This window comes from Medicago sativa, chromosome 3, assembly GCF_051527215.1.
Source record: "Medicago sativa cultivar Bolivia chromosome 3, Bolivia_mono, whole genome shotgun sequence".
Taxonomy (NCBI): Eukaryota; Viridiplantae; Streptophyta; class Magnoliopsida; order Fabales; family Fabaceae; genus Medicago; species Medicago sativa.
The window spans coordinates 15,544,769-15,565,997 of NC_140751.1; the positions used below are offsets into that span (position 1 = coordinate 15,544,769).

The 21,229-nt window shown below is 35.3% G+C and overlaps 1 protein-coding gene across 1 annotated transcript; it reads right to left on the bottom strand.

Annotated features, from left to right (window-relative positions):
- Positions 1 to 388: 388 nt before the first annotated feature.
- LOC146936063 (uncharacterized) lies at positions 389 to 2,626 on the bottom strand. The gene is made up of 5 exons (XM_085757667.1): positions 2,526 to 2,626; positions 1,747 to 1,952; positions 1,477 to 1,669; positions 900 to 981; positions 389 to 831 (listed from the first exon to the last, which is right to left on the bottom strand). Exons 1-5 carry the CDS (start codon positions 2,549 to 2,551, stop codon positions 631 to 633), a joined length of 708 nt encoding a protein of 235 aa, XP_085613793.1. The 5' UTR covers positions 2,552 to 2,626; the 3' UTR covers positions 389 to 630.
- Between the last annotated feature and the right edge of the window lie 18,603 nt (positions 2,627 to 21,229).

Sequence of the window (21,229 nt, forward strand, 5' to 3'; positions counted from 1 at the left end):
TCTGTAGTGGTGAGATTGCTTCTAGGTTTCCCTTTTCTATTTTACATTTAGTCCACAAATGTGCTTTGGTTAGAGAAGTTTGCAACTTGAAAGACTTTGTCTTTTACATGTATGGTGTGCATTCAATGGAAATTTTTAAGCGAAGTTGAATGCAGCCATGCCATCATGCTATGGCTTGAATTCAGTTACAACCTCATGCTAAGTCCTGAATGCAGTATTTCCTTCATGCTAAGGCATGGATGTTGTTTTACCGGCTCACATTACTCGATCAATATTTAGGTGTTAAGAGGAAAAAAAAGGATTTTTCTGCTTAGATATTTATTAATGTTATACTAAAAAAAATAGGCTATAATGGGCTATCATAGGCCATAAAAATAGTTGAAATCTGTTTTGGAAATGTATCTATCAATCTATTTTTATGGCCTACGATGGCCTAATTATAGAAAGAAACACAATGAATTTGATCTGTTTTGGAAGTGTAATCTATTTCAGGATTGAGTTGAACTCTTACAACCGGACCAATTAGAGTTGACATTAATATACAATTTTAGCAACTTTAATACTCTATGAACAATTTGAGGGATAATCTTTGTTGTCTATATCATCAATGGATGACTCTTGTTCTTGATCCTATAAAGACTTGAAACAGAAACATGTGACAGGAACCTTTCCAGTTTTTCTGATTTTGTTAGCTTTTTCTTTAACCTTTAACTCTTCTTTTCTTCTATTGTCTTCCAACTCTTTAATTGCTCTATGTCCAATCATATCTATCCTTGCTATCTTTCTCTTGTAATGTTCTATTGCATTTGCTCTTTTGTAATCCAATTCATTCTGTAATTGTATCAGAAATTTTATCAACTTCATGAAATTTAAAAGTAAAAAAGAATTTCAAAGCTAACCTTTTTCCTTTCCATGTGGCGTTTGGCTTGGACTCTTTTCTCACCCTCCCAAGAAAGGATTTGAGACTTCATCTTCTCATACCTGAATTTTCTTGCATGGACAAGAATATACTAAATGCATATTTGTTGACTACATATATTATACCCTTTAACAACTATTAGAAGTTTTTTTTTGTCAAAAAAAAAAAAAACAACTATTAGAAGTTTTAGTATGTTTTAATAAAGAAAAACTTTAAATTTAATGATAATAATTCAAATTTATTTTTCATTGGCAGACCATTACACTTGTTGCATGTTTGGTATTACGATGGTTTTGTTGAAATTATGATGACACTGTGATTTTTTTTTTTTATTGAAGCTGCAACATATTGTAATTTATAGGGAGTAGTTTTATAAAATTCCATCACTATTACATAACAATTTAAATTTTGATATTTACAAAAATATATCAATAACTTTTTTTTTTTAGGGTTAAAAATTTATCAATTTTTAAAACAATTTTTTTTAAAGAAAGGACCATTCTTTTGAAATAAAAAAACTTAAGCAAATGCACCTAAAAGCTATGTGTTACCATTACCTCTTTTGAATTCTTTCCATTTTAGCCTTTTCCCAAGCTTCTGCTTTTGCCTTGTTGTTTTTTTTATGTAATACAATCCCTCTTTGATTTTGATACCCTCCTGTTGGGGATACACCACTTGAACTTCTAAGAGGTAAAGCACCTTCTGTTGTCCTTGTTTCTTGTCTAAATGGCCTTCTCATTGAAGTTTCACCTTGATGGGACCCACACAACATTATTCTTTAAAGTAGTGAAATAAATTTATTTAACAAAAATAAAATGTATGTTTACCATAACTTGGTTGCCTTGGTATATTCTCCTCTTTTCCTTTTATAGTTGGGTTCTTTGAAAACTTTTGACTATCTCTTATTTTCTTCAAATCAAGAATCCCTGCTTCTTCTAATGAATAAATGGAAAATGCAGTAGCTGCTATTGCAGTTACAAACTCATCGTCTCTTGTATGCTGCTGCGATTGTGGTGGACTAGAAAATGATACTCTAGAATAATCCAAAAATGATTTTATATTAATCCTTAAATTATTTTTTTGGTCCCTTATGTTACAAAAATTAATATGTTGGTCCCTCAGGTTACAAAAGTCACGTATTTCGGTCTCTTAATTTACAAATGTTAGCCATTTTGATCCTTAATTAAGCAATTTCTAATGTTTGTATCTTAGAGGTTTAAAGTTACAAACGTTTATAACTTAAGGAGACAAAATATTTAAGTTTGAAACTTAAATGACCAAAGTGAAACAAAAAAGCATAAGAGACAACATTTATAATTTAAGGGACTAAAATCAAATAACTTTTTAAGAGACCAAAATGATACATGAAAATAACTTAAAGAACAAATATGTATTTTAGCCTGAAAAACATATGTTTATACATTAAAAATAATATCAAATAAGAGGAATGCATATAAATGGTATCAATAATCTCAAACCTTGATCAAGATCAAATGGTTGAAATTTTGAGATTTTATTAATTTGTTAAAGTTATGTAACTGTTCAGATAAAAAGACTACACAATAACTATAAAAAAATATATAATTCCAAAATCTGAAATAGGTACCTTCTTTGGTTGAGCCTATTTTCCATTTTTGAAACTTGAAAAATGTATCGAAACGTCTTCTATTTCCTTTGATTGTAATTTGATTGAAGATAGATGGGTACTGTATATTCGTTCTTATAAAGGTGAATAGGACATGCAAAGAAGCAAGATATAATGTGCTTTACAAGTAGCCTTAAGAGGAGGCAAAGAATCTTATTTCAATTTGTGTCAAAACACCACTAACCCAAACATGTACATAAACCTCTATTAACAACTTGTTAAACATAGCTTTCTGGCTAGAAAGATAACTTTGTCACACAACTACTTTTAGTTTTTTTAATTAATATGGATGGATATATGGATCAATGATGTTGAAAACACACGTAGTAGCTATATTCCTTTTTCCCTTGGAATGGGAGAGTATAATTGCACGTTCGTATGTGGGCTGAGACATTGATTTTAATTTATTTTTTGAATCATATTTAATCTATCTATCTAATATATTTAATTCTAATGTTTATGATCTATAAAAAAAATTCCTTCAAAAAAATTCTATCAAAAAAACTATACTTTCATCAAATCGGCACTTTTTATTTATAGCAAATCTTTTTTTTTAAACAAATAGAGCGAGTATAGTAATCCAATAATCTTTTCTTCTCATATTATGTATAACTTTTTTTTTCAGAAGTAGTTTAAAGGCTAGACTCACACTAAACTAGTAAAAGACCTATGCATTCACACGCATCATGTGATATTGCAATTATTATAATTATTATATAAAAAACAATTACATTAGTAATATTGTGAAATATTTAAAGATAGTAAATGAAGATGTCGGACATGAAGTTCGTGGATCACATTAGACTAGACAAGCTAAAAGATTTCAATAATCTACTAGTATAGAGAAAGCTGAAAAGTACACACAGTACGAATGTAGAAGGTCGACAAAGCAATGACGTCCCGGAGCTACCACAAGTGCACACCTCTCAACTCCTCGCGAGAACACACGTTAGAGGAATATGCAAATGTTGATTTCCTTGATGAGGGAGTGGAACAACCCGTGAAGATCACGAAACGGATAGAATTTGACAAAAGCAAATATTGCAGATTCCACAATTATTCAAGCCATGCCACATATGACTGTTTGCAGTTGCAAGATGCCATTGAGTATTTGATATAGGAGGGAAAGACGCAGAAGTACACAAACAACTGGGATAAGGAACCGAAGCAACGAGAGAAATCCCCATCTCCAAAGAAGAAGTTCGCCAACAGTGTTTGGGCCTCCAACAAGAAAAGAAAGGAGGAACATTTTAAAAACTTCATGTGGCGCATACTGTGTCGAGAGGAATGTTATATGAATGTGAAGGTGTCTCATAGATAAACAACAAAATTGTAGGTTATTATGTTGCACTTATCCCTATAATCTGTGAAAAATTGGATGATTGCATGGCCTGAGTGATTTTACGTTGTGCAATGTTGATGTGAAGATAAATAAATTGGGGAAGATGATGAGGGAAAAAAGTGTGGATGATTTATGATAAGGAACCTAATGATTGTTGTTAAGTGGACCACCATGATTAAAAAAAATATTTAATTCACCATTCTAAGTTCAACATTTACTAATAATTTGCTTTGGATAGTCATTGTGGTACAATTTCAGATTTTGGTGTTAGCAGCTTTACTTGCAAGGACATCGTTCCTAAAAAAAAAAAAATTGACATGACCACAAGATAGAATGCAGTTTTAGGGTGTTTGCAAGCAGCACATAATCGAGATTTTCTTCTAGATGTCCCTATTAATGGGTTATGTTAGAATATGTCAGCGGTATAGTACCGTACTATCCTTAGATATTTCCTTATAATTTCATTATTTCTTATTGATGAGGTGTGTCATGTTTGTCGTCAGTGGCGGATCTTCCATTGGACCCATGGGAGCCATGATACCCCCAAGGTTTATATATATAATAGCTATATTATTAACTTTCGTCTGTCTTAATGGAAAAGTTTTTAACAAATGTATCAAAGGTCGTGGGTTCAACACTCTTTGTGTATTATTTTCTATATTTCATTATTTTCTATATTTCTATTGTATTTTTTGTATCAAAGGTCGTGGGTTCAACACTCTTTGTGTATTATTTTCTATATTTCATTATTTTCTATATTTCTATTGTATTTTTTGTATCAAAGGTCGTGGGTTCAACACTCTTTGTGTATTATTTTCTCTATTTCTATTGTATTTTTGATAAATTATTTTTAAGAAAAATATCCTTTCTGGGACAAGAACCTGCACCCCCTCCCTACACTACATTCAACCAAATTAACCACTATTTCAGTTAATAACTTTTTGTCGTGGGTTCAACACTCTTTGTTTCTATATTTCTATTGTATTTTTTGTATCAAAGGTCGTGGGTTCAACACTCTTTGTGTATTATTTTCTCTATTTCTATTGTATTTTTGATAAATTATATTTAAGAAAAATATCCTTTCTGGAACAAGAACCTGCACCCCCTCCCTACACTACATTCAACCAAATTAACCACTATTTCAGTTAATAACTTTAGCAATTTTTTGACACAATTTAATATATATTTCCAAATGGTTTGGCACTCCCAATAAAAAAATTCAAGATCTGCCACTGCTTGTCGTAAGGCGTGTCTGAACACTTTTATGGAGCATGCAGTTCATTGTAAGGAGCTTCTCGGCTTTAAGTACATGCATAATTTTGTTAGAGATGTCCTTTTTGATATATTAAAGTGGGTGATGAAGGTGAGAAAAACACAAAAAGGGAGGTTGAATTCTGTTGTCTTTTTCAAAACTTTCTTAAGTGTTTGTAAAAAAAAAAAAAATTATTCAGAGTCTGAAGCAAAACAAAGTTTGTTAAGAGTATGAAACAGAGTTAATTGCAGTGGTATAATTCACACACGCGGACGGACAGAGAGATAGAGAGATAAAGACAAAGTAATTATATTGGTTCCTCCCACAACCCGAGAGTCCAGACCCCTTACATTTCCAAAGGATTTCAATATAATCTCAAAGATTACAAATTGCCCAAGCACAAAAGTAAGAGATTTCCTTTGCTTAATCACACAAGAAAGAGACTTCTAATTTTCAATCACACAAGAAAGATACTTCTACAATCTAAGTTAATCAAATAAAAGATTATTTAGTTTTACATTTGATAGAAAGTTCAGATGGACTCTGAGACTTAACAATTTTCAAGATATGAAAGTTTGTAAAAAATTCTCTAAGTGTTTGTGCGCTATAGATATTGACAGAGTAAATGCACTTGTAAATTCAGAGTATTGTTATATCTTTTTTCAATTCTTTAGTTCCTTATATAGAAGAATTTTTTTTGAGACGTTGAGGAGAGTCGACGCATCAAATTGGGTCTTTGAGAAGCTTGATCAGAGATGTTGGAATATTGCTTGATTTGGTTAATGTCATTCAATAGTCATTCGAAATTCATTTGCTTCTTTTAGAATGATATGTTACATTCTCTTTTTGTGTTTATTTCTTTGTTTATATCTGCACGTGGTCAGAATACGACCAATTGTATTATCCTTACTCTGATAGTGACCTTCTTTTAAAAGACAAAAAATCTAGTTAAGTTCTTTTGATGCTGATGTATCCCTTAGAGTCTTTGCATCTTCAGAGTCTTTAATACTTTAGAGACTTGACATCTTCAGAACTTGTTACGAGTCTTCATCTTCTTACTTGCTTTAGATGCTCTTATATGTGCTCAGTGTAACAGCCCGATTTTTCGATTAGATTTATTTTTATTATTCTTAATTGTGTTATATGTGCTTCTATGTGATTATTTGCCTCTGTGTGTATTTTTGGTTGGGAATTGTAGAATTCGGTGTTAGAAGGGTATATTTGTCATTTTGGACTTAGGGGCATTTTGGTCATTTTGAGAGTAGGGGTAATTTTGTAATTTGGTTGATGATTATTTTTAGTGCTTAGTGAGAGTTGTTATTTTACTAAGTGCTAGGGAGTTGTGGTAATTTATTTATTTACCGGTAGGTGACCGTTAGTATTACTTTTACCGTTAAATGAGTAGTAACATTTTGGGGCTGGAATAGAAATGGGTTAGACCCATTAAGGTGTTATGAGTTATGCCCAATTAAATAGGACTTATATATACTCTTGTTAGTAGAGAAAATAGGTTTTCACCAACATTTGCAATTGATAGAGATAGAGATAGAGAGAAGATAAGGGTTAAAGAAGAAGAAGAACAAGAGAAAGAGGTTGGAGGCTAGAGCAAGAAGAGGAATTCATCACCTAGGAGCTAATTGAAGCTTGGGTTAGAGATTCTTGGTGCTAGAGGTAAGAGGGTTAGGCTTCACTCATAATTTCATAACTTTTCCCTTTTTACCCATTTTTATGAAATTGATGAATTGATTTTAATTGGTGTAAATTCGTGCATGATTGTTGTTGTTAAGTTTGACAGCATGAATTGTTGATAATCAAGTTGTTGTTGATGAAATTACATGCTCAATATATGTTTATATGTATACTTTGTTGATTTTGCTCAAAATGGTATAAATTAGTGTTGTTGTGGTTGATTTGTGATGGATTCATGTTTGAATGAGGTTGTTGATGAATTAGATATGTTGTTGTTGTTGATTTATACCATGGGTATTCCATTTTGTGAAGTTGTTGTTTGAATTGGTGAAGTTGTGTTAAGATGTTCATGTTGTGATTGTGTTAGTCGAGTCGTTTGGGAGAAAATGGGTTTTTCGTGCGAAATGTCGATGTTTAAGCGTTTTTGCAAATAAGTGATTATGTGAGGTTTGGGATAAATGATTTTGGGATGGTTGAAACTTGAATTTTTCTGGACATTATGATAGAGCTAAGTGTTCGGAGCGTGTAGGCAAAAACGGCATCGAAATTCGATTAACGGTTTGAATTTTATGCGCGAAATGGTGAAAATGGAAAAACGAAGAAAAAGATGTGCTGTCAATCGAGCACGGCCGTGCCGTGCATGGCACGGGCCGCGTCGTACACGGGCCGTGTCGTGCATGTCACGGGCCGTGCGTGCTGACAGAACTTCGGTTTCTACGTTCTTTGTGCTTTTTCACCCATTTCTGCTTTGAATTGGCTTTCGATGTAAACATGAAAGTTGTAGATGATTTTGTTAGCTTTCCAATGGCTTTGGTTTGACTTGAAATTGAATCTTGGATTTTAACACTCTATAACTTATAAGGAATCAACAATTACTAGTTCGAAAAAAGGTAGATGAAAGCGAAGGGATCACAACGAGGTAATTATTTAACAGTCTAGATTGAAAGCAATCAACAAGTTACTAGTTCGAAAAAAATTTAGATGAAAGCGAAGGGATCAAATGGTGTAAATGAAAGGCAGGGGATCGAATGGTAGAATAAAGGAAAAAGAAATTCAAAGATGTGAAAAGGGGTTAAAATAAATTAGCATAATAGTAATAAGTTGATTTGGTTTTGAAATGGGGAATTTAAGAATTAATAAAAAAAATGTGAAGTATATATTGTCATAGCACTTCACTCCAAATTCTGATTTAATATAGACCCAATTGGGTCTATGATCAAGAAACCATAGAACCAATTGGGTCTAGTGTGTTGTAGATTTTTTTATTAACCATTTGGGTTTATAATAAAGTAAGTCTATGCACATTTCTATAAACAAAAACGAACCTTACTGTGCAATTAATTGAGACTACATTAACACTCTATAACTTGGAAGGAGTCTGCAATTACTAGTTCGAAAAAATGTAGATGAAAGCGATGGGATCAAAACAAGGTAATTATTTAAAAGTCTAGATTGAAAGCAATCAACAGGTTACTAGTTCGAAAAAAAATTTAGATGAAAGCGAAGGGATCAAATGGTGTAAATGAAAGGCATGGGATCGAAAGGTAGAATAAAGGAAAAAGAAATTCAAAGGTGTGAAAAGGCGTTAAAATAAATTAACATAATAGTAATAAGTTGATTTGGTTTTGAAATGAGGAATTCAAGAATTAATAAAAAAAATGTCAAGTATATCTTGTCATAGCACTTCACTCCAAATTCTGATTTAATATAGACCCAATTGGGTCTATGATCAAGATACGATAGAACCAATAGGGTCTAGTGTGTTGTAGATTTTTTTATTAACCATTTGGGTTTATAGTAAAGTAAGTCTATGCACATTTCTATAAACTAAAACGAACCTTACTATGCAATTAATTGAGACTACATTAACACTCTATAACTTGGAAGGAATCAACAATTACTAGTTCGAAAAAAAGATGAAAGCGAAGGGATCAAAACGAGGTAATTATTTAACACTCTAGATTGAAAGCAATCAACAGGTTACTAGTTCGAAAAAAATTTAGATGAAAGCGAAGGGGTCAAATGGTGTAAATGAAAGGCAGGGGATCGAATGGTAGAATAAAGGAAAAATAAATTCAAAGATGTGAAAAGGCGTTAAAATAAATTAGCATAATAGAAATAAGTTGATTTGGTTTTGAAATGAGGAATTTAAGAATTAATAAAAAAAATGTCAAGTATATATTGTCATAGCACTTCACTCCAAATTCTGATTTAACATAGACCCAATTTGGTCTATGATCAAGATACCATAGAACCAATTGGGTCTCGTGTGTTGTAGATTTTTTTATTAACCATTTGGGTTTATTGTAAAGTAAGTCTATGCACATTTCTATAAACAAAAACGAACCTTACTATGCAATTAATTGAGACTACATTAACACTATATAACTTGGAAGGAATCAACAATTACTAGTTCGAAAAAAGGTAGATGAAAGCGATGGGATCTAAATGAGGTAATTATTTAACACTCTAGATTGAAAGCAATCAACAGGTTACTAGTTCGAAAAAAAATTTAGATAAAAGCGAAGGGGTCAAATGGTGTAAATGAAAGACAGGGGATCGAATGGTAGAATAAAGGAAAAGAAATTCAAAGATGTGAAAAGGCGTTAAAATAAATTAGCATAATAGTAATAAGTTGATTTGGTTTTGAAATGAGGAATTTAGGAATTAATAAAAAAATGTCAAGTATATATTGTCATAGCACTTCACTCCAAATTCTGATTTAATATAGACCCAAATGGGTCTATGATCAAGATACCATAGAACCAATTGGGTCTAGTGTGTTGTAGTTTTTTTTATTAACCTTTTGGGTTTATAGTAAAGTAAGTCTATGGCACATTTCTATAAACAAAAACGAAGCTTACTATGCAATTAATTGAGACTACATTAACACTCTATAACTTGGAAGGAATCAATAATTACTAGTTTGAAAAAAGGTAGATGAAAGCGAAGGGATCAAAACGAGGTAATTATTTAACACTCTAGATTGAAAGCAATCAATAGATTAGTAGTTCGAAAGAAAATTTAGATGAAAGCGAAGGGGTCAAATGGTGTAATTGAAAGGCAGGGGATCGAATGGTAGAATAAAGGAAAAAGAAATTCAAAGATGTGAAAAGGCGTTAAAATAAATTAGCATAATAGTAATAAGTTGATTTTGTTTTGAAATGAGGAATTTAGGAATTAATATAATAAATGTCAAGTACATATTGTCATAGCACTTCACTCCAAATTCTGATTTAATATAGACCCAATTGGGTCTATGATCAAGATACCATAGAACCAATTGGGTCTAGTGTGTTGTAGTTTTTTTATTAACCATTTGGGTTTATAGTAAAGTAAGTCTATGACACATTTCTATATACAAAAACGAAGCTAACTATGCAATTAATTGAGACTACATTAACAATCTATAACATGGAAGGAATCAACAATTACTAGTTCGAAAAAAGGTAGATGAAAGCGAAGGGATCAAAACAAGGTAATTGTTTAACACTCTAGGTTGAAAGCAATCAACAGGTTACTAGTTCGAAAAAAAATTAGATGAAAGCGAAGGGGTCAAATGTGTTTTATCTTGGTTTTCGGGTGTCAAACATTGATTACGTTTGAACCTTTTAAACCGGTGATATCTTATTTTTTCTTGGGAAGGGAAAAAGTAAGCAAAACCCTTGAGAATCGAGGTCCGGGAGTTGTTTTCGCTACGGGAAGGTGTTAGGCACCCATAACGACTATAGTAACCTATAGGAACCGTCTTTAATTTCTACGCGCGCGCTTTATTTTTAAATGCTATTTTGAAATGATATTTACACCTAAGAATTACTAAATGAAGAATTGGAGGGAGAAGAATGTTTTTGGATTTTTATTTTATTTGAATTGAAGGAATTTTGTTCCTTGCCTACGTACCCGATTAAGGGATCAAATCCACCGTAGTTCTCTTTCAAAAAATGTTTTTGTTTTTGTTGGTTGATTTTAAGTTTGAAAATTGGAATTTGAAGAATAGAAAGAGGCCTCAAGGGCATGAGATTATGAAATTGTGGGGTGGAATTAGTTACTTGCAAAATGGTCTAAGTATGATTAAAATTCATTAAGTTTGATTAAGAAAATAAAAGGAAAATTCAATGGGGTTTTGACCCCAAGGTTTATTATGAAAAAAATGTTTGAGTGAAGTTTGTTCAAGTTTTTTGGGAAAATGATTTTTCTAAGTATAAGGCCTAAACATACATCTAAACATACAATCCTAAACATACATCTAAACATGCATATTCTAACTATATCTAAAGTGGTGTGTGTGCAATGTGTCGGTGCTTGTGTCGGTGTACATTATTAGAGTCCATTGTCCTTTACATCATACCCTAGATACATTCTATGGCCTCTTTGCCAAGAAATTAAAAGTGCATAAAGGAAAATATTACAAAACTCCTAAATGTTTACATTCTAACTTTGGTACAAATTAAATTGCAAGAAAGTTAAACTAGAATATGAAATGAGATGAGCTTATGGGATACATGAAACAAGAAACAAAAGGGTTAGTAGCACATGACAATATCAAGAAGTAAAATCAAGTAAAAATTACTATAACAAAAGCAAAGAAATTACCACAAAAAAAAAACATAACAAAAATGATGCAAAATAGAGCTAAAACCCTACTACAAATGCAAGGTTCACATGACTTATAATCCTCACATTTTAACACATTTTGAAGACATGAACTCAGATTGTAAAATGGGGATCAAAGGGATGTGATAGACCATGCATTTTAATAGTGAATTTAAGCATATTTTACATTATTTATTCACAAACGAATCTTGCAAAGCAAGCAACTAGGCACAAGACACACATTCAACAAAAGACATACTCACAGTAGCAAAAATCCTCACAACATCACATATCATGAATTACTAGTATCTATCAAGAAATGGAATTGAAACTAGGCAAGAAAACCACAAGTTTTTAACATAAAATCATACAATTAAAGCAAGAAAAATCCACACTATTTTCTATCAATTTTCCAACACAACTACTATCATAAAAGAGTCACAAAAAATAAAGAAACACACAGGAATTTTTATAGAATTTTTCAAGAGGTTTTCAATCAAGCAGGGGTGTAAACAGCAAGAAAATAACAAAACACGCAGGAAAGGGGGGGGGGGCGCATAGCAAGACTGGACAAAATGAGCAAAAAACGTTGGGCCTAGCATGGGTTATGGAGCAGATTACAATAGGAGGGTAGTATATAATAGAATTTGCTGCATAAGACCCCATGTTATTAGAACCTTCATCTCTCTAAAATACAAAAGCTCCCTCTTCTCTCTCTAAGATGATTCTGAAGAAAACAAGAAAGAAGATGAGTCTTCATCTTCTCCGGTGAACCTTTTCACTCCGGCGCGGTGGCCGGCCACCCTAAAGTGGCGGCGCCGCCGCCGGAGTTACTTACTTTCACCCTTTTTCGAAATTTTTTGCACTTTCAAACGTCTTTTCCTCTCCTAAACTCAAATCCGGTACTGAAATTTTCAAAACATAACACAAACGCCTTGGATCTATGATTAAACGTGACACACAAAAGAGGGAAGAATTACCTCTGTTTGAAACAGAGAAACCGAGCTTGAGAGGTGAGAAAAGCTTCAACTCTTCTTCTTTGTTTCGATCTGCACCTCGCTACCTCAGCTGAAAACGGTTCAGATTTGAATGAAAACGGTTCCGCTTTGATTTCGTGATTTTTCTTCTTCTGCGTGAATAGTGAATTCGCGTGAACAGTGACGCGTGAATAGTGAATTCGCGTGAACAGTGACGCGTGAACAGTGAATTCGCGTGAACAGTGACGCGTGAACAGTGAACGTTGTTCTTCGACACCGATTTGGAATTTGTGAGTGTTGTTTGTTTGTTTTTGGATTGATTTGTGAATTGGTGATGAATTTGTGTTATGATTTGTGGGAAAATTGTGATGGATTATGGTGATGATGATTGTTGTTAGTTGAAGGTGATGATGAAGGTTTTGGCTATGGAGGATTGTGGTGGTTGAAGATTGAAGATGGTTTAGGATGATTGTGGTGGTTGAAGGTGGTGGAAGCAAGTTGTTATGGATGAAGATGAGTTAGTTAGGGTGGAGAAAGTGGTGGAGGAAAAATAATTATGATTTTATGTAAAATAATTGGAAAATAAAATTGGTGTAAAAAATGATTTGTTCATGAACCTTGACCAACTTTGACCTATTTATAGGTGATGTGGAAATGCTTGGACCAATGGGAGTGGGACATGTGACACTTGACTTGTAACAAACCTTGACTTTGACTTAAAAGGGATTAAAATGCAAATAACAAAAGTACGAGGACTAAAATGAAAATTAAACTAAAACTGAATTAAAAAAGTAAATTGAAAATTAACGTAAAATGAGACGATTAAAAACAACAAAGCAGATTAAAATGAAACAGAAATATTATGTGAAATGACCAAAATGCCCCTAGGGACTAAAATGACTCGAAACGACTCAAATGCAATTTTAAAATGATTTTTTAACAAGGGATTAAAGCAAGAGTTCATACAAGCGAATTAAAAGACTCAGAGACAATTTTTAGAATTTAAACAGGGTTTTAACACATGAAAAGACTAAAATGCCCCTAGGGGCAAAACTGACTCAAAATGACTTCAAACGCAATTTTTTAAAATGGATTTTGACATGGAATTGCAATAGAAACTTATCCAGACTATTTGAAAGGACTCAAACAAATTTTCAAAGATTGAAAGAAATTTTAACATGAGAAATGACTAAAATGCCCCTAGGGGCAAAGCTGACTAGAAAATGACTCAACTGATATTTTTGAAATGAATTTTGACATGAGATTGAAACAAGGACTTATGCAAACCAAATTAAAAGACTCAAACAATTTTCAAAGATAAAAATGAGTTGAATGCAAGAAATGACTAAAATACCCTTTTACATGAATTTTGCAAACAATATTGAAATAAAATGCAGAGAAAAATGTAACTGATCAGAGACAAATCAAATGACTTATAATGCAAGAAAAGAAGAATTGAGTTAGTATTTTTAGGTCCAAAATTAGGGTATAACAGCTGCCCCTATTTAAGTTTCTTTGTCCGGGGAGTCAAGAGACGAAGTCTTAGAATTGACGGGACGAAGATACTTAAATATTAACATTTGCACTGCTTTTGGACATAAAAATACGTTTTCAGATTTTCAAAAACATGAATGTCATGCAACATTTCATTTATGAGTGCAAGACAATCAAACCGGAATCTACGGGCTGTGTCACACCACCAAGGGATTTATAGACATCAAGGTAGAAAGAACGGGCAACAAATAGACAGGTACAAGCTGTTCTTTGGGTCGAACTTGGCACTTGACCGGAAACATAGACATATAGGCAGATACAAGCTGTTCTTTGGATCGAACTTGACACTTGATCGGAAACATAGACATATAGGCAGATACAAGCTGTTCTTTGGATCGAACTTGACACTTGATTGAAAATACAAACAGATAGACAGACACAAACTGTTCTTCGGATCGAACTGGCCGTTTGGCTGGAGACATAGACAAAAGGGTTGATACAAGCTGTTTCTTTGGATCGAACTTGCTTGTTGGATTATCACCACATCATGTGGGAGAGTGCAGACTGTTCTCTTAGATCGAACTTGTCGTTTGACCGATAACAAAGCATAAGCTGGGTACAAACTGTTCTTCAGATTGAACTTGCCGTCTGACTGATAACAAAGCATGAGCTGGGTACAAACTGTTCTATCGAACTTGCCGTTTGACCGATAACAGAACATAAGCTGGGTACAAACTGTTCTATCGAACTTGCCGTTTGTCCGGAAGTATAGGTATATAAGCAGGTACAAGTGGTTCTTTTTTGGATCGAACCTGGCACTTGACCAGTAACAAGATACAAATTGAAAGTCTGGTTTAACAAGATACCAATTGAGGGTAAATTGTCATTGACTTAATTTGAAAGTAGACATGACCATTTTTGTTGGCCCAAGAGTAAATTGACATTGATTTGAATTGAGAATTGACATCGACATTGACATTGACATTGACATTGACATTGGCTTGGCAATTGAAATTGACATTGACATTGACATTGACATTGGCATTGGATATTTGACATTGACATTTGACATTGACATTGACATTGACATTTGACATTTGACATTGGATATTTGACATTGACATTTGACATTGGATACTTGACATTGACATTTGACATTGACATTGACATTTGACATTGACATTGACATTGACATTGACATTTGACATTTGACATTGACATTTGACATTTGACATTTGACATTTGCATTTGACATTGAAATTGACATTGGATTTGAAATTGGAAATTGACATTGGAATTGGATTGAAATTGGAATTTTGACATTGGGATTGGATTGAAATTGGAAATTGACATTGAAATTGACATTGGAATTGGAAATTGGCATTGGAATTGGAATTAGAGATTAGCATTGGAAATGGAATTGGAGATTGACATTGACATTGTCACTGGATGTCAACATTGGAATTGGAGATTGACATTGACATTGTCACTGGATGTCAACATTGGAATTGTTATTGAAGTTGAGATTGCTTCGAATTCGACATTTGACATGGTTTGAAATTGAGATTGGGAAGTTGAGATTGCATCGAATTTGACAATTGAAGTTGAGTTGGATTTGACAGTTTGACATTGAAATTGAGATTGGAATTGACATTGGAGATTGGAAATTGCTTCGAATTTGGCAGTTGAAATTGACATGAATTTGACATTTTGGAATTGGAATTGTGATTGAAATTGAATTTGACAGTTGACAGTTGGATATGCAACATGTATGTATGGTATAGCAAGATTATTGGATGTATGAGCACATAAAATGCATGATTATGCATGCATGAATGCTTGGAATGCATGATTGGTTGGCAGTTTGACAGAGAAGTTTCACAAAGGCAGACGAAACATTGGAAGATTGGGCACATAGTGGCTCGTGCTGCAACGTATTCACAGGGGAAAAACCTCTTTGGAGAGACCGTCGTTGAGAGACGTATCAAAACCATGGCTGAGGGCAGTAAAACTTGTAAAGAAGGGACCCTTGGAAGGTTCTTGGATACAGGTCGCCGTTGCTAGGCGTGTCAGTGCTGGGTAAACATTGGATGTTCGCATCTGTGGTCAATGCTTTTCAAGATTTCGTTCTTTTCATTTTTCATTTTCAAACCCCACTTTTGCCTGAACCGCCCTTTCGGGTTTTCGATTCACCGGGGAATAAGTATTCTTTTCATTGCCCCATTTTTACCTGAATTGCCTTCATAGGTTGTCAATCAGCGGGGTGCTCATTTTTGCCTAAGCCGCCCTTTCGGGTTTTCAACTTAGCGAGCTTTTCATTTGTATTTTTTTCATTTTTTCATTTTCATTTTCATTCTGTTTTTTCATTCTTGCCATTGACCACAGATCATCCTGGGGAGTAACCTGCTTGTAACATGTATTGAAATAGACATTGACATTCATTCATTCATGCATGTTTCATTGAAATGTACCCTGTTGCTCAGGTTTGCTTTCAAAATAGATAGAAAAAGATTTTTCAATTTTCAAAAGATGTTTGTTTCAGACATTGACATTATCAAATAGAAAGAAAGTATTTTGTACAAAGCATTGAAAGTAGAAAGAAAAATAGAGTTTCAAACAGTAGAAAGGCTCAAACTGATGTAGAAGAGTGAGAGTCAGCCAAAGGCATGACTTCACGGATTTACAAAGCTTGGAAAATGGTAATTTTATTGGTTGGTGATACATTGAACACGATGACCGCTACATTTCATAGAAATTTTGAATTCACAAGTACAGAAGCCTCTGATGAAGACGATCATTGACAGTTGCAGATGCCCCAAGGGGTGATGGTGATTTGCCAGATATAGTTACTTGTCTTTTATCAACCTCATTTTTGCATGAACCGCCCTTTCGGGTTTTCGGCTCATCGAGGCGCTCATTCTTGCCTGAGTTGCGTACAATCTCAGCGAGCTTTTTCATATTCATTTTTTTTTTGTCCCTAACTTTTGCCTGGATCGCCCTTTCGGGTTTTCGATCCACCGGGAAGCGCATTTTTGCCTAGGCCGCCCTTTCGGGTTTTCGACCTACCACGCTGTTCTTTTCTTTTTAGACAAAGTATTTCTTGACTATATCGGCATTAACGGGATTTGGAAGCTCAACACCATCCATGTGCGTAAGAATCAAAGCACCACCAGAGAAAGCCTTCTTGACAACATAAGGACCTTCATAGTTAGGTGTCCACTTGCCCCTTGGGTCGGGTTGTTGGCTTATCCTTCTTTTCAATACAAGTTCGCCTTCCTTGAATTCCCGAGGTCGGACTTTCTTGTCAAAAGCATTCTTCATTCGCACTTGATACAACTGTCCATGAGTCATAGCATTCATACGTTTCTCTTCAATCAGATTCAATTGATCATACCGACTTTGACACCATTCAGCCTCAGTTAATTTTGCTTCCATAATCACTCGAAGAGATGGAATCTCCACTTCCAGAGGGAGAACTGCTTCCATGCCATATACCAAAGAGAAAGGAGTTGCCCCGGTTGAACTGCGCACTGTAGTACGGTAACCGTGCAAGGCAAATGGTAGCATTTCATGCCAGTCTTTGTAAGTAGTGACCATCTTCTGAACAATCTTCTTGATGTTCTTGTTAGCGGCCTCAACTGCACCATTCATCTGAGGTCTGTAAGGAGAAGAGTTGTGATGCTCAATTTTGAATTCTTCACATAAAGCTTGCATCATGCTATTGTTCAGATTGGAACCATTGTCAGTGATGATCTTATTGGGAACACCATATCGACAGATGATGTTATTCTTGATAAACTTGACAACCACTTGCTTGGTCACATTGGCATAGGAGGCAGCTTCAACCCACTTGGTGAAATAATCAATTGCCACTAGAATGAAACGATGTCCATTGGAAGCCTTTGGTTCAATTCTTCCGATCATGTCAATGCCCCACATAGAGAAAGGCCATGGGGAAGAGATAACATTGAGAGCATGCGGAGGTACATGAATCTTGTCAGCATAAATTTGACACTTGTGGCATCTTTTAGCATGTTTGTGGCAGTCACGCTCCATAGTTATCCAGTAATAACCGGCTCTTAACAGCTTTCTTGACATGGTGTGGCCCGAAGCATGGGTCCCAAAAGTACCATCATGTACATCATGCATTAATTTCTCAGCTTCTTGTTTATCAACACATCTCAATAAGACCATGTCATAATTCCTCTTGTGTAGGATTTCTCCGTCCAGAAGGAATTTGCTAGCCCATCTTCTCAAAGTCTTTTTATCCCTGTTGGAAGCACCAGGTGGATATTCACGATTCTGCAAGAATTGTTTGATATTGTAGTACCAAGGCTTTTTATCATTCACATCTTCATCAGCCCGATCTGGTATATTTTCAACGGTAAACACATGTGCGGGTCTATCAAGACGCTGCACCTTGATCACAGGCACATCATTCCAGTGATTCACACGAAACATGGAGGACAGAGTAGCAAGAGCGTCAGCCATCTGATTTTCATCCCGAGGGATGTGGTGCAGCTCAACCTTGGTAAAGTATGTCAACAGACGTCTTGCATAGTCACGGTATGGGATCAGCTTCTCATGATGAGTCTCCCATTCACCTTTTATCTGATTAATGACAAGTGCAGAATCTCCATAGATGTCAAGGTGTTTGATCCTCAGGTCAAGGGCTTCTTCAATGCCCAAGATGCATGCTTCATATTCAGCTATGTTGTTTGTGCATTCAAAAGTTATTCGAGCGGTGAAAGGAATGTGGTGCCCCTGCGGAGTTACGATGATGGCCCCAATTCCTTTACCATAAGCGTTAACAGCACCATCAAACACCAATCCCCATTTGCTATTGGGATCTGGCCCTTCATTGATCAGTGGCTCTTCACAGTCTTTTGCTTTCAGATACATAATCTCTTCATCAGGGAAATCAAACTTAATTGGCTGGTAATCATCAAGAGGTTGACAAGCAAGATGCTCAGCAAGGACGCTTCCTTTGATTGCTTTCCGAGCTTTATACACAATATCATATTCAGACAACAACATTTGCCAACGTGCAATCTTTCCAGTAACAGCAGGCTTTTCAAAGATGTACTTGATTGGATCCATTCGGGATATCAACCAAGTTGTATGATTCACCATATAATGACGCAGGCGTTTGGCAGCCCAGGCTAAGGCACAACAGGTCTTTTCAAGCATTGTATACCGAGTCTCACAGTCGGTGAACTTCTTGCTCAGATAGTAGATAGCATGCTCCTTCTTGCCAGTCTCATCTTGTTGACCGAGAACACAACCAACTGAATCATCTAACACTGACAGATACATGATCAAAGGCCTTCCTTCCACTGGCGGGACAAGGATAGGTGGTTCCAACAGGTATTCTTTAATGCTATCAAAAGCTTCCTGACATTCATCATTCCATACAACAGGCTGATTCTTTCTGAGCAATTTGAAAATTGGTCCACAGGTAGTAGTCATGTGAGATATGAATCTTGAAATATAATTCAGACGTCCGAGGAAACCTCTGACTTGCTTCTCAGTTTGAGGGGCCGGCATCTCTCTGATGGCTCGGACTTTGTCAGGATCAACTTCAATGCCTCTCTGGCTGACAATGAAGCCTAGCAACTTTCCAGATCTTACACCGAATGTACACTTGTTAGGATTCAACCGCAGCTTGTACTTTCTCAATCTTTCAAACATCTTTTTCAAATATGCAACATGCTGCTCTTCATCACTTGACTTCACAATCATATCATCAACATATACTTCGATCTCTTTATGAATCATATCATGAAACAGAGTGGTCATACCCCTTTGATAGGTAGCACCAGCATTTATCAAGCCAAACGGCATTACTTTATAACAGAACGTTCCCCATGGAGTGATGAAGGACGTCTTTTCTCTATCTTCAGGAGACATTCGTATCTGATTATAACCAGAGAAACCATCCATAAAGGAGAACACTTTGGATTGAGCAGTACTGTCAACAAGCACATCAATATGAGGCAATGGGAAGTTATCTTTTGGACTGGCTTTATTCAGATCTCTGTAATCAACACACATTCGAACTTTCCCATCTTTCTTAGGTACTGGTACGATGTTGGCAATCCACTCAGGATATTCAGCTGTCATGAGGAAACCCGCATCAATTTGCTTCTGTACCTCAGCCTTGATCTTAAGAGCCATGTCTGGACGAGACCTTCTCAATTTCTGTTTGACAGGAGGACATTCAGGTCTTGTCGGTATCCGATGTTCCACAATCTTGGGATCTAGACCCGGCATATCTTCATAGGACCATGCAAAGACATCTGGATAATCATGGAGAAGCTGGATGATCTTCTTTTTCACCTCTGGCTCAAGTGCAGCACCAATCTTGATCTCTCGCTTGTTTTCTTCAGTACCCAGGTTGATAAGCTCAATCTCTTCCTGGTGAGGCTGAATGGCTCTTCTTTCTTGCTCAAGCAGTCGAGTGATCTCATACGGTATCTCTTCATCATCATCATCCTCATCTTCAGCTTCATATACAGGGAATTCAAAATTTGGAGGAACCATAGGGTCACTGTGTTCAACGGGTTCATTATGGTTCAATCTGCATAATATGATTGGGATGATTTTAGAAAAAGTTTTTCATGCAGATTTTTGAAATTAATAAGAAAAATACAGATGTTTTGGTTTTTTCTGGCATTACCATTATTTCCAAGAAAAAGGCACTAAAAAGTAAAAAAACAAAGAGTCGTGAGAAAAACGACAACTTTTATTGATAACGGCAATGCCGAAACAAACACGCCCTTACAAAGATATCACTTTCGCCTTGGGCAGAGCGAAAGGATTGTTATTTTGAAAACGAAAAACATGAGCAACAAGACACATTACATGGAAGCATGCATGACTAAAGGAACATCAATGGCTTCCCAATTTCTCACAGTGCCTCCTGGTATAACAAATGCAGGCACGTGACCACCTTCAGCAGCATCTTCAGTAATAGCATTGATGAACCCAGCACTGTAGAGAGTCCCCTTTGAAACAGCAGATGTCGGGGAGAATCCAAGGCCTTCTTTACGCTTGTTTTCCAAAATCTGAATCACCTTGCCCCAGCCAGCAGCTTGCCCTGCTTGAACAGCCTTCTGGGCATCCTTCAGTGAGGCCATACTAGTACCAGCCCTCCGGGGCTCTGCACCCTCAACAGTCAAGCCTTGGAATGACGTCCCTTCTGCGGACCCTGCTTCAACACAAGAGAACGATGATATTTGGCTAACCAGAAATGCCTCCTCACCATATACGGTGACAACCTTACCGTTTCTCATGAACTTGAGCTTCTGATGCAAAG

What these genes read in the sequence shown, in the direction of transcription:
- LOC146936063 (XM_085757667.1), bottom strand. Translation starts at nt 2,551, where the DNA reads ATGGAAAATAGGCTCAACCAAAGAAG. An exon ending in AATAGGCTCAACCAAAGAAG is followed by an intron (nt 1,953 to 2,525) that starts GTACCTATTTCA and finishes GGATTATTCTAG; the next exon opens with AGTATCATTTTCTAGTCCAC. An exon ending in ACCAAGGCAACCAAGTTATG is followed by an intron (nt 1,670 to 1,746) that starts GTAAACATACAT and finishes GGTCCCATCAAG; the next exon opens with GTGAAACTTCAATGAGAAGG.